Source organism: Podarcis pityusensis (genome assembly GCF_964106645.2).
Source record: "Podarcis pityusensis genome assembly, chromosome: 8".
Taxonomy (NCBI): Eukaryota; Metazoa; Chordata; class Lepidosauria; order Squamata; family Lacertidae; genus Podarcis; species Podarcis pityusensis.
This window is the reverse complement of record NC_138033.1, coordinates 22,729,079-22,743,709: the sequence shown is the minus strand read 5'-3', so window position 1 is coordinate 22,743,709 and position 14,631 is coordinate 22,729,079. Positions and strand designations below refer to the sequence as shown.

Genomic DNA, 14,631 nt, shown 5'->3' with positions numbered 1-14,631 from the left:
GACTTGGGGAGCGCGGCGGTGTCCGAGGCGGCCACAGAGTTAAATGAGGGGAAGGGGCAGAGTCCCGGGTCGAGGTGGGGGATTGGGAGCCCCCACTCCGTCGCTCGCTCATTTACCTACCGACTCACTCCGATTTGGGGGGGCGCGGGTGTTGAGCGCACTTAATAGGACAGACCCCCCCTTCCTCCTCACTTTCTTCTCAAAATGGCGGGAGGAAGCGCCGCCTAACGGTGTGTGCAGCGCACGCGAAGCGGCGACGGCGACGGGGGGGACGGACGACGACGACAAAAGACGAGGGCCCCCCGCCCCCCCCATGCACAAAGTAATCCTCTTTTCCTCCCGTCCCATTCCAACCCCCCCCCCCAAACTGAATTCGAAGTACAAAGAGGGGTTGAGAGCCTCCGCTCTTTCCTTCCTGGCCGACACCCCCCCCCCCTCCGCACTCCCCATCTCTTTTCCCTACTCACCTCCTCCCCTCGCTGGACTCTTCTCCTTTAAACTCCCACAACAATTCTTCACCCGCCCCCCCCCCTCCCTCCTTCCACTCTTCCCTTACCGGAGCGGTGCTCGGAGCGGCCAAGGCGCATGCGCGTAATAACTGGGGCGGCGCGGGCCGTTCCGGCCGGTTTGTGAGGGAACCCGAGGGATTGAGGCCCGGAGTGGAGGCGGCGGGGCGCGCGAGCGAGAGGATGAGGGTGGGAGGGGCGCGAGGCTCAGGCGGGAGCGCGCGCATCGGCCGGCTCCTGGGGGGCGGCAGGGGGATGTTTTTGGCAGGCGACTTGGGAGGGGAGTTTTTTTTGCGTGACACAAGTTGCGACACAAACACACACACACACCCCTGAATCTTGTGGGTATGGGGATTCTGGCCCATAGGATGTTGCTGACCTACAGCTCCCATCCTTCCTGCCCCATGGTCATGCTGGCTGGGGCTCATGGGAGTTGGGAGTCCAACAGCATCTTGTGTTAAGACGGGGGGGGGTGTCCCACACAGGGGTGGCTCGTCCTGTTTGGCCGCCTGAGGCAAAACGGGAAGGTGCCATCGCCCAGTCCTGCCTAAGCCTCACTTACTGGGGTCATGAGGCGGCAGCTTTCAGGGGAGGTCTGGCAGAGATCTGGTGAGATCTCATGCAAGCTACATGAAATCTTGCAAGAGATCAGGAGTGCCGGCTTGGCCCCGCAACCGTGGGTGCCTGGGGTCGTTGGTGCCATGCACCGTGCATGGCCCTGGCACTGAAATTGTTAATGCCCAGCTCCTTCATGGGGAGTTTTGTGGCACCCAGGGCCCCAAGGAATGGGCACCTATGCAAGAGATCTGCAAGATCTCACGGAAGCCGCCTCTGTGTGACCCCAGCCCATGGGATTCTGCCGCCTGAAGCAGCTGCTTCACGAGCAGGCCGGCTCTGGTTGCAGGTTCGACATCCCTGCTTTCAAGAACAGCAGCTCCTTTTTCAGTTTTTTAATGTGGCAACAGGATTGGTTTAGACCTCTTTCCCCTGGTATTGTATCCACATGCATGTCATACAGTTATGCTTGTGAGTTCTGATGTATTACTTGTCTTTTAAAAGGGTTGGGATTTGATAATGAAGAAAATAACTTGCAGGGTTTATGTGTTCACATCCAATGCCCCTTACCAAATTTGCACCCAAGGCTGTTTTTGCATCTACAGCAGCTTTTATGATTCAATAAGTCTTGTCATGCGGTCATGATTGTCTTGCCACTTTTAATGCATAGTATTTTTGTTATCTTGCCATTTGTTCAAGTTGTTTACCTCCATAATTGGGAACACTTTATTGCTCAGTTATGTCTGAATGCTAAAACAATAACAATATTTTCCCCCAATAAAAAGATTTTTCTCCCATTGGAGTTGTAAGACACATCTATAATGCAGGGAAAAATAAAGCCTCAAGCAGGCCTGAAACTGTTACAATTTAAATGAAAATGGGATCGAAGGAAGATGATACATGAGAAGCTAAATGGCTCACATGAAGTACATGTTAAACTAGTCTTGATTGCTAGAGTGAGATACTTTTAAAACCTGCTATTAAAATTCACTAAACGGGAGCACATATTTTGCCTAATCTGCATATCTGATTTGATGTTAGAATCATAATTCTGCTGATGGTTAGGCAGCATGCTGGTACATTTTAGTTGCAATCCTATACATGGGGGAAAATCCCATCAAATTTAATAGGAATTACTGGCAAGTAAAAGACTAAACAACAACAACAAAACATGCATAGCACCACACTGGTGTAACTCATACAACACACAGACACACACATCTGCATGCGCGCGCACACATGTTTATGGTGTCTTCTGCTCTTAAGGCTGCAATCCTGTATCCGTTTATCTGGGGTCTGTGGGATTGCGCTGTAACATTTATTAATTTAAATATACCCACAATGGATTTATTAGTGGCAGTTATCATCAGTGTCCTTCGGTCAAGTCCATCAAACTGAGTTAGTCTTATCCATGTCAAAGTTGCTAATTTGTCATTGAACCAGACAGAGATCTCCCCAGTGTAGGGCAGTTTATACCATTTTTCTATTTGTGTGTGTTTTGTTGGTTTGTGCCACTTTCCACCACAGGGCTCTTGAGTCAGATGAAAACAAAAGCATGTGGTTCATACCTGGCCAACGACATTGTGGTTGGGCACATGCGGAGATCACAATCACCACTTCCTTCTTCATTCACCTGTGAAGGGATTTCAAGTATGTATCAAGTAACCACACCCACCCCTGTGGACAGCAGGATCTAGAATCAATCTAGATTGAAAGCAGTATGTTGAGGACTAGCATGAATGATTGCAGATTGAGAAAAAGCTACATTTTTGTTCTACAAACTGGTTAGTGTATACACAGTCCGAGTCAAACCATTGGGCCATCCAGCTCAGTATTCTCTATACTGACTGGTAGTGGCTCTCCAGGATTTAAGATAGGGTTCTCCCCCAGCCCTACCTGGAGATAGGACTGTGACCTGCATTTACAGCAGATGCTCTACCACTGAATTATGGCCCTTCCCCATATTCCATCCTGCCTGCTCCACAGAACCACTTAGCTGCATTTTCCTATACAGTACTAGATAGGGGTCCCTTCCAACTCTATGATTCTGTGGTTCAAACCTGCAGATTATGGTTAGTACAACCCTTCTAACCAGGTTTGCAAAGCCATTTCAAAGTACGTAACAGCAGCCACTCTAATGAGGAAGTTCACAACGTGTGGAACTTTCGCACAGCTTTGATAGGTTTTCAAAGTGGTTTATGTTAATACAATACGAAAAATTTAATTTGGGTGGTGTGTGTGTGTGTGTGTTGTAATGATTTTGTCCAAAATAGCCCATTCTAGATCTTCTGGAAAGTGACAGCTTTATGGATAGTACAAAGCAATGTGCTTGCTGAGGTTTTATACAGTGGTGTAGCAACAATGTCATAACGGCTGTTCGAAATAATTGCTCACATATGTCTTCAGGCTTCATCTTTTTAAAGCTGTGGCGTGGTGATAAGAGTTTAGCATAATGCATCCAATTTGATGGACAAGTCGGTGTCGCTCACCTCAGCTGGTGCTACCGCAAAAAACCTTTACTTTGGTATCACTGAATTAAAAGAAGCAGCTTCCTTTTAGAGTCCAAACTTCTGTTTGCCCATTTCTCCCCCAGCCAATTGATTCCCAAATGAGCCCTGTTTTGATTGGAGTGACCGGAGCTGATCTTCCTTTATCTTTTGTGCTATAAGTGAAAGGATTGATTGTAACTGAAATAGTACAACTGGCTTGCCATGAGTATATCTAGTATGCATAATCTACCGAAGTCTGTCGGATGATTTAGCATTCCTGTTGCTTTACAGTTTATACATCTGCAGATAGATTTTATTTGTTTATATGTTTTGAAAGATTAGTATCCTGCCTTTTTGTCCCGTTATGACACAATCAAGGGGGATAATTTTTTTTGGGGGGGGGGGGGACATGGAAGAAGATACAAGATGGGTAGGGATATAATACTCAGATATACACTTCTATCTTTAAATGTTTCAATGGCAGACATCACAGTTCTTCAGGAACATTCTCCAAACTAATCTAATATATATTTATTTATGTAAGCTGTTCTGGGAGCCTTTCCAGCTGAAGAGCAGGATAAAAATGCTTTCAATAAAATTACTGAATAGACAACAAGAAATGCATGTATTTATTATGATTTGTATACAGTGCAGTGCTAAGTAACTGTCCTATTAGTGCAACAGGACTTATTCCTGCAACAGGACTTATTCCTGCACCTTCCCCTTCCCTAAATCTGCTCCAAAGGTTTGGGGGGAACCTCAGAACAAATATAGGGGCACACGGGGGAGGAGAGGGGAATGTCCCATCTCACACACTTAAATTCTTGCGATGACAAGATACTTAACACTGCATTGGATACAAGTCACAGTATATATGTATGCATAGCCCAGTTTCTACAAAGGGTCAAGATGGATATACAGTGGTACCTTCAGGTTACATACACTTCAGATTACAGACTCTGCTAACCCAGAAATAGTGCTTCAGGTTAAGAACTTTCCTTCAGGATGAGAACAGAAATTGTGCTCTGGTGGCGCGGCAGCAGCAGGAGGCCCCATTAGCTAAAGTGGTGCTTCAGGTTAAGAACAGTTTCAGGATAAGTACGGACCTCCAGAACGAATTAAGTACTTAACCCGAGGTACCACTGTAAAAGAATACCACAATATGTTACAATGAAACAACATAATAAAACAGCAAAACACACCAGAATCTATATAGAACAAATCAAATGCCAGTCAAACCCTCAAACTGCCTAAAAGGTTGACATGAACATATATGCTAAAGGAGGGAATTTAGGTGCCACTACTGGAAAGGACTTCTATTCATGTTCCCATCTATCTAACCCCAGGCATGGGGTGCACCTAGAGAAGGATCTCCCATTAATTGCAGGAAGGTTCATGTGAATGTTATGGCACAGTCCTGGAAAATAATCACGATTTTTAGAGAGATGTTTCTCATTTCATGGTAATTGTGATGCAGAGACCTTTTGATTTTATCATGATTTAGGGATGTCTTGTGTGCTGTGTAAGTTAGGCAGAATCTAAGAATGAGGACCATTCAGACCAGAACACAATATGCACAGTTAGGACCATCAAACACTGCAAATTCAATTCAATATATAATTGTGCACACAAAAAAGTAACACAGTAAACCATCTTCTATACGCAATGATAAAATGCAAGGTATATTAAAAGACAGAAGTGAATACAACAGGCAAACTATTTCAAATTATTCTAATGAGGCAAACTACTCTTTCAGTTGCTCAACAGCAAGATAAAACAGCTTCTGAACACAGTGACAAATTACAGCATGTATTGAAAGACAGATGAAAACACACTCTCCCAGACAAGCAAGCTTTCAGTTGGTTGAAATATATTTGGCAACTGAAAGTTTTGTTTATCTGCAACAGGTTAAGACACTTTTTCTTGCGCCTTTCAATATCCTGTCATGCACATCTCAATCTCCAAACTGAGGAAGACTTCCAGGGTGTCAACACATGCCTCAGGTTCAGTTTCTTTAGAATGAAGGTCACTGAAGCCTCTTTATGATAGATGGTTTTATTCATATGTATATGTATAACCTAAGCATAGGGTGGAGGGGCTCAAAGCATGAACACTTCATCAGATCTTGCGTCCCCATTAGGTTTCTAGAGGAGTCCCAGCTTAGGTTCAGCACATAGCAAGACACGCCTCTGTGTCTTCAGCTTCTAGGGCATGTTGAATTTTTCAGCTTTCAAATTCCAATAATGAGGGGTGCTAACAAGTTGTAACATGACTTGGGAATTCAAAAGATGTATTGGTTAAATTAACATATTTTAGTTTGGTTTGGTAAATAACTACATTAAAATAGTGACTTTTTGAGGGGTTTTTTTGTGGAATTTCCATTAATTTAAACTTGTCTTACTAATTTTTGTGTGAAAAAATGTGTGAAAAAATTGCATAAAAATCATTAAAAATGATTGCCAAGTACTTGCAGTTATATTAAGGACTGGGGACATTCACACATATGAGCAAATTAATTGGAACTGGCAGAGAGTTGTTGCTCTCTGAAGTCCCAACTCAGATCTTCCTGTACATCCTGTACCTTCCGTCAACTCCAGTGTTTCATCCCTGTTGTTGCTCATAGACTGTTCTGACAGGGTCTATGAACCTCCTTTGACATGTAAACTTACAACAGCGGAAGTAAATAAGTTAACTGATGGCCCTGTCAGGCTCAATCTATAGAGAGGTGTGCGAAACAAGGAAGCAGGTAGGTGTATACACATACGGTGTGTGCTTTTCGTTATACATTTTGTTGCTGTAAACTGTCTTGTGCATAGTAATATAGAAAGGTGGCATACAAATTAAAAGTCAAATGAAGAGAAATTAGAAATGTGAGGGCTACATCAGAGGCCAAGAAAGAAGTCAGTGAATCAAAGCAAGACTTGATGAAAGTTGCTTAAATTTCTTTTACGTTTGGTTTAAATTAACTGGTGCCATTGCTTTCTAATGTTGTTTTATGATTACAAGGTAATGTTGCATGCTTAGTAGGATATGCTTTATGCAGAAAAACAAAACAAAAAATTCAGCACTACCTGAAATTTTCAGAAGGTAAAATTGTTATTTTTTATTGTTTTCCGAGAGCAATTTAGGTGCTTTTTAATCAAACATAGATTAACCAAGCTAAATGTTGTCCAGTCAAAAAATAATACCAGATTTGAATACTTCACACCCAAAAACATATTCTTAAGACCCCTCCCCTCCCTGAAGAAATTTTGAAAAATAAAGATGACATGCCATACCAGTGGTACAGGGCTTGCACAGCCTCTCCTGGTTCAGATGTTATGGAGTAGAGCTGTCTGTCATCAGTATACTGATGGGAACAGCCCAGGGCTCCTTCAGATTAACTGACTAGAAGATTTCTGCTGCAGGTGCCCCAAGTGCTGTTGCCACTTAAACATTAAAGCTGCATGCTGTGAATTTTTTTTTTTTTTTGCAGTAGGACACCCCCATTTGAAATCAAGAACTCCAAGGATCAGAACTCCCTGTGTGTTTTCGAAAATGTTTGCTCAACTAGTTTGCCTAAGGTCTTGAATTAAACTGATGGCAATGACAAACCCTCTTCCCACATAAAGAAATGTTTCAAACTAGCCAAGAGAAACAGCTCTTTCAATATACCAAATTATGTCAGGTTTGTTGAAAAAATAGAACCCATAGCAAAGTATTTCCTGGTGTTTTTTGAAGGCACAGCGAGCGTAAAATACATATTTATATAGTCTTTTAAATGCAGATTAGGTACCCAGTAGAGGGATACATGAGCACAATTATGATTATTTTGCTTTCCCTACCTCCTCCCAGATTTGCTCTGTTTTGCCGGGGGGGGGGGGCATCCTTTTATTTTTGGCCATAGCTGTATTGCTGCACCTTCCCGGCGCTATCGAGAAAGTACTTTCTCAAGCAATATTTTTTCAAAGAGGGATTTTTGGAGCCAAGAGATAAGGGGTGAGCTTTGCATCTGTCTGTACAGAAGCTATTAAATTCTTATCACAGGTCGTTTATAGGCCCAGGGATTTGGAGTACATAAACAGGCAGATGCAAATGTCCTCCAGTGTTCTTGCTCCTCAGGAGGCACTGGGGAGAGCACAATCGCTTCAATTTGCAGCCCATTCTCTGTTGTTCCATTAATTTCCAGCGAAAACAGATACACCTGTTTTATCCAATACAGATTTGGGAAAGCGGCTTGTCTGTCTGTCTGTCTGTCTGTCTGTTCTCTATGTAAAAGGGAGTCCTTGGAGCACCCTAAAAGGCAAAGGGACCCCTGACTGTTAAGTCCAGTCACAGACGACTCTGGGGTTGCGGCGCTCATCTCGCTCTATAGGCCGAGGGAGCCGGCGTTTGTCTGCAGACAGCTTCCAGGTCATGTGGCCAGCATGACTAAGCCACTTCTTAGAGCCAGTATGGTGTAGTGGTTAAGAGCGGTAGACTCATAATTTGGTGAACCGGGTTCGTGTCTCTGCTCCTCCACATGCAGCTGCTGGGTGACCTTGGGCTAGTCACACTTCTCTGAAGTCTCTTAGCCCCACTCACCTCACAGAGTGTTTGTTGTGGGGGAGGAAGGGAAAGGAGATTGTTAGCCGTTTTGAGACTCCTTCGGGTAGTGATAAAGCGGGATATCAAATCCAAACTCTTCTTCTTCCTCTTCTTATACTTCTGGCAAAACCAGAGCAGTGCACAGAAACGCCATTTACCTTTCCGCTGGAGGGGTACCTATTTATCTACTTGCACTTTGAGGTGCTTTTGAACTGCTAGGTTGGCAGGAGCAGGGACCGAACAATGGGAGCTCACCCCATCGCGGGGATTCGAACCGCCGACCTTCCAATTGGCAAGCCCTAGGCTCAGTGGTTTAGACCACAGCGCCACCCCCGTCCTACAATTGCCTAACCTTGAGTCCCACAGGTTCAGATCGGGGATCACAAGCAAGAGACTTCACCCAGGAGATTGAAGCAAAACAGCGGCCAGTCGGCCTAATCTTTATTGTTGCAACAAGACTTCCCACTACCACAAAGACAAAGCAGGCAGAAGCCCTGATCAATTGTTACATCAGCTTTTTAAAAGTTTCCCATAGTACATTTCCAGAAGCATCATCAAGACATCATAGATATGTCACATAAAAGGTGTGGTCTCCAGGAATGCCCCTGTCAATCAAATATAGTATTTCACATGTACTCCATCACAGTAGAAAGGAAAGTATTTACAGTTCCCTGGTCCCTGAGTTAAGTCATACACACCCCTTAGTCTTGTCCAGGCTTCATCCCATTATGGGGTGAGTAGGCATTGTGATTGAGATGGTTATCTGTCTGACGCTCTTGGGGCAGGATATCTCCCGGTCATGACTCCTTTCAAAGGACCTGCTGACATGACTGTACATCTCAGGGATTATGGTGGGCTCACTAACCCCTCACCTTGTACCTCACTTCCCTGGGTCCTAAATGCCATTGGAACTGAGAAGATTGATACGAGTGGTATCTTATGAATTTCTAAAGTTTTCCCATTGAGCCAGTACATGGATACATTTATCAGTGAATTGCTACATTTGGTATTGGCGCTTACCCTGTTTTCCTATGTTGGAGACCTGGGGCTCAGCTGGGGCTCCTCCTGCATGCTGAGCTGAGCTGAGTTTCCCTTGCAGATGCAATGATTTGCAGATATGTTGCTGTTAATTTTCTTGACATTAGGGGCTGCTGTCGGGATCTTGAGTTTCTGATTAGACAGGCACTGTTGGCCACGACTAGACCTAATGGTCAGGGGTCCCTTTACCTTTACTTGTGAACGGAGTCTTGAACCTAAATGCAGTGCTCCCCCCCTAAAATGTTTAGGGGTACTCTCATTTTGACTCAAGAAAATCACCATTTTATAGTTCAAATCAGGAGAAATAAATACTTTAAATGGACAAAAGTACAAAGATTCACAAAATGTTTAGGGGTACACGTACCCCTGCGTCCCCCCTAGAAAAAAACACTGCCTAAATGAATGGTTTTGGTAATGTGTGAGGCAAGGCTCATGGTGGTGGGGTGTCTCTCAGCTCCGCCCGTCCTGTAACATCTATAGGTTTGGCTGCCCGTTGGATATCACCACCAAGTTTGGAGCGACGGTTCTCAAGGTGGGGCGCTTACAGAAATTTAAGGCTGATAAAATGAGAAACCAAGGAAACCAAAGTTGGCAGATCTTTCTATCCCGAATTGCAATCGGCCAGAGGTTTCCTAGCAGAACCTAACCTTTCTGCCCACCCCTGCTCCATATAGACAAACCTCGATGAACCAAATACATGGACTAAATTAGTGTTAAATGGCAACTAGCAAACAAGGTGGTAGAGAAAGATGGATTTGGTGGACTATGACGCAACCTAAAATGCAAATGCTTGAGGAAAACCATGCATGAGCTCAGGCTGTGTGTGTGTTGCAACATATAATTGACCCAATCATAGTGTATTAATGGTGAATTTATACTGGCTTGCACACACATTTTATCAGGAAAACCAAGGTATGACTGTATTGCTGTTTGGAGATGCCCTCTTGGAATAGAGCCTGGGAGACCAGGGTTCAAATCTCTTCGGCCATGAAGCTCACTGGGCGATCTTGGGCCAGTCTCTGTTTCTCAACCTTACGTACCTTACAGGTTTGTTGTGGGGATTAAATGAGGAGGGGAAGAACTATGTACACCACCTTGAATTCCTAGGAGAAAACGGTGGGATATAAATGCAATAATAAATAGAACACAAAAAGCAAGGCAAAATAAAACAGAAACAGAACATCTGTGGTGTAAATAGTTATAGTATTTCAACAAGAAGTTAAGGGGCACACACCGATTGGAATCAAAGCAGTGTGCCCGATCTGAATTTTTGCAGGAGCAAACAGTACTGAGAGAGGGGTCACGTACAAATGCCCTGATACCATCATGTGCAAAAATGGTCATCAATTCCTAATTAATAGGACACCTGGAGGAGCCCTCTGTCACACTGAAGGATAGTTTGGGACCTGGGCAAATGAATGAACCTGAGACAGGGAAGTCCCTTGGTAGAAAGCATGAGAATAGAGAAGCCAGTTGCTTTATTTGCCCCAGGATTAAGCTTGCCAAGCCTGAAACTCTGAGTAACAAAGGGATTATTTTCCTTCCAAAAGCATTTCAATACAACCCAGGAAGAGAATGAAGTTGCGCACAACGTATGGGACTAAAGATAAATGCTGCCGGGGACCCAAAGGTGTGGGAGATCAGCTGGGGGAATTAAAGGCTGCGCTGAATGATTTTGCTGCATAATACATAAGAGGTCAAGGAAGAGGAAAAATGATGATAAAAAAATCACCTGTATATGTGTGTGTATAAATGTCTGTGGAATCTTTAAACAGAAAGAAATAAAGTCTTTTATGTGCTAAATCCCGCATGGGAGATTTTGGGCTGCTAATACCGTCCTTTATTTTGCTTCTTTGTGGCAGTGGAAGAAAGTGACGTCCTGAATAGTATAAAAGGCAGAAAGGTTGGGACCCTTTTAAATACACTTCATCAGGGCGTTTCAGCAAGTCTTTTGGAAGCATTACCTTTTCATCCCCCTCACCTTTTTTTAATGGTGAGATAAAAAATTCTGTTGACAGGAAGGGAACAAATGCAAGTGATTTAGCAGTTAAGCCCCAGACCGGTCTTTTTTGAAGGTGCTTTGATCAAAGCATCAGTGTGTCCCTTTTGAAAACAAATGCATCATTTTCATTTTATTTTTAAAGTCAAATTCATTGAGCCAGAATAACCTCTCTCGCAAGTGTGCCTAGAGATGCTAATTTTGAAAGTCAGTCTCATTCTAAATTTTGTATCTATTGATACTGCCCTCACATTGTTCTCTTCCTACTTGTCTGATACTTCTTTTGGTGTTTTCCTAAGGGGAAGCTCTTCCTTCGCGTTCCCTCTTCTTATTGGTATCATGCAGAGGACATCTTATTCCTGTGTTCTCCTGTGCTCCTCTCTACAGAAGCTAATTAGCATGCCTGAACCCTGGAGAAAGATGGATGGAGCTCCTTGTATCTGGCCTCAGATGGATGGTGCTCCCTCTGCCGGCCACAGTCTTACAAAAAAAGGCAGGGTGGCAAAGAGGTAGCAGGCATTCAAGTGAGGTTCTTTTAGCTGCTATGCAGGTATCAAGTTGCGCCAAGGCCTTCTAGGAAACTTTGGTAATTAAGCAGTATATGAATTGCTTAAAGGAAGAATTAACAATGGGTGATTTCCCATCCCTGAAAACATAGTGCTGGCTGTTACCCAGGTGTGTCTCCATTCCTAGATGCACATCAATGTTCCTTGATAGCTCAAAAAACAGGAATTAAGACAAACTAGGTAGCCCTGCAATTAGCAAAGTCAGAAATTAATTTGAGGTGTGCTAGGCAAAAGTTCAATAGAAGCCACATTGGATAGCTTTCCTTAGAGACTGGAGAGGATTTCCCATAATGGAATCAAGTCCCGCCTTCAGGTGGTGCAAAATCCTCTTTTCCCCCCCCAAAAAATACCAAAGTAGCTGTGTTGACCCTTTGGAAAACAGTTGGCTAGCAGCGACCCATTATGCTTTCACAGAAAGGATTAAATATTGCTCACACCTAGACTTGCTGTGCTGCCGAGAATGCCAAAAGGGAATGTGTTGAAGTTGTGCCCCATTAAATTCCTCAAATATTACATTTGCTTGAAACTCATTTGGCCCATCCATCACTCTTCCTGTCTTTCACACAGAGATGCTTTGAAAGGCTGGATGACATGTATCCTGTCTCTCCTAAAATTTCACTTGAAGCCTCTTGATAGCGCTGCCACTTCAGGGTAACATGAAATTCCAGTGGGGTGGAGACGGAACGTAAGCCAAGGGCCCCTTTTTCTTTCACATGCACTTCCCTCTCTGAGACACCCTCTTGTCTCCAGTATCCCCAATGTAGCGCCTCCTCTAGCCCACTGTGTCCAGCACCATTATTGTTGCCATCGTCTTGCTGCTTCAGGAAAGGAGGGGAACACATCCCACTTGGCTGCTGAACCATGTGCTGGAACATCATAGGAAGCTCTGTATATTGAAACAGAGCTGGGATAGCTCAGTTGTAGAGCATGAGACTCTTAATCTCATGGGACATTGTTTTGAGATCCATGTTGGGAGAAAAGGCTCCAGAGACATTGCACCCTCGTGGCACCTTCCAACTCTATGATTCTCCTGCATCAAGCTCAGTATTTACACTTACTGCTAGTAATTTGTCTGGATTTTAGATAGGTATTGCTCACAGCCCTGTATAGCCATGGAATGGAAGGCTGCCACATCAGGTTGCTGTTACAGCGTTCTTCAAACCACTGAGCAACTGCAGGGAAATGGCTGGAACTTTTGACTTCAGTTAGGGTGACTCCATTTCAATTTCCTGCTCAGTCACAAATCTTGCCCCTGAGCCAGTTACTCACCTTCAACCTGCTTCACTGGGTTGTGGTAAGGGTAAGAGGACAAGACCAGGCACCCCCAAACTTGGCCCCCCAGATGTTTTGGGACTACAACTCCCATCATCCCTAGCTAACGGGACCAGTGGTCAGGGATGATGGGAATTGTAGTCCCAAAACATCTGGAGGGCCGAGTTTGGGGACGCCTGGACAAGACCATGGGCAGATCCCTGGAGGAAAGGCAGGGCAAACATTTTAATCAGCCATGTATTTAAACACTGGTTTGGTAGCCACAGGTGACTGGAATTCCATGTAGGCAAACAGAATTCTATGCAAATGAGTGAACTGGAAGAGGAAGGAAAGGGCGCAGTGGCTCTCTGCTGCATGCAGTGTAGAAACAAAAGGGGCTGATGCACATAGCATAAAAATGCAGCTCTCCATCCTTACTCTGCCACTCCAGCAGGCTGGTAACTCTGCAAACTTATTTACGAGGCTTATTCTAACATTAAAAAAAAATAACCCCTAGTGGTGCACCATGCAGTATAGATCTGGCATATAAACTACAATGCAATAAGCAGTAGGAAATGGTTTATTTTTGTATTGGTCCAGAGACAGACAAGAAATTCATGTATATCCCTTTCCAAATGCTCTATTGCTAGTCTAAATACACAAGGTTATAAAAGGATAGTTCAGTTCCATTACAGACAGTTTTCAAAGTGTAGATATTATTACCATAGTCCAGGAGAAATATATTAATCTTGTTAATGTCTTGCACCATCCACTTGAAGATTTTGCATCAGAACTGCAACTCTAGCTAGTTCCTTGATAGAAGTGAACTGAACAAATGAAACCAGAAATATATATATTTGTGCCTCCCGAAAAAAATCTATTCCTACCAGCACAACTGCAGAGGATCATCGCAGTTCCACACTTTAATAATCTGTATCCAAGAGTTTAAGGCACTCTTGAGCTTTAGATGTAGCATGTGTTCACCTACTTTGATCCAGAAATGCATGCCGTCAAAGCACTGAAACCTGGAGTTGAGCATATGGGTTGTTTAGAAGCTGAAGAGCTCCCAGGTAGAATAAAAACCTAAACAAAACTTCATTGGTTGCATTTGCAAGGAAGCACTCCTAATCCACTCACTGGAGCAATGGCAACATACCCAGAGAAGACCAAAAGCCTCACCACTGAATAGGTGTATCCAACTAAGTTCTACTCAGAGTAGACACATAAAACTCTCCTTCAAGCTATGTTTGTAAAAAAGAATAGATGGAAAAGCATGTTGCTGAGGCTAGCTCATTACATTGCCTAAAGGTGTTCATCAGTCTCAAGAGAGGAAAAAATCCCAGGACACCTGAGCTCATCAGTTCAGTGTCACAGCACAAAATAAGCCTTAGATGACTATCACCTTCCCCTATGAATAGGTGTGAGTAGGCAAGCAGTTTTACGGCATAACAGCATCCAAGCTAGGGATGGGGAAACTGTGGCTCTCCTGATATGATTACAAGTCCCACCACCCCTGCCCACTGGCCATGCTTCCTGGGGCTGATGGAAGCTGGTCTAAGGGCCACAGGTTCTACATCCCAAATCTAGGTGAAGTTGTGCCATGTACTAGATCATTGTTTAGGCAGCATGCTCTTAAGTTCCTGATCACTTCATATGTCTAA

At 44.0% G+C, this 14,631-nt stretch overlaps 2 protein-coding genes across 3 annotated transcripts in view; one reads left to right on the top strand and one right to left on the bottom strand.

Moving 5' to 3' along the window:
* LOC308482365 (lethal(3)malignant brain tumor-like protein 4) overlaps positions 1-748 on the bottom strand; it is a 58,022-nt gene extending 57,274 nt beyond the window's left edge. For both annotated transcript variants that reach the window (XM_081015407.1, XM_081015408.1), the window contains exon 1: positions 557-748. In XM_081015407.1, coding sequence (XP_080871533.1) covers positions 557-733 — 177 coding nt within the window. In that variant the 5' untranslated portion in view covers positions 734-748. The remainder of the gene's footprint in view (positions 1-556) is intronic.
* The window catches only part of LOC308482395 (putative transmembrane protein 244), a 59,455-nt gene that overhangs the window by 2,580 nt on the left and 42,244 nt on the right, over positions 1-14,631 (top strand). The window lies entirely within an intron of this gene.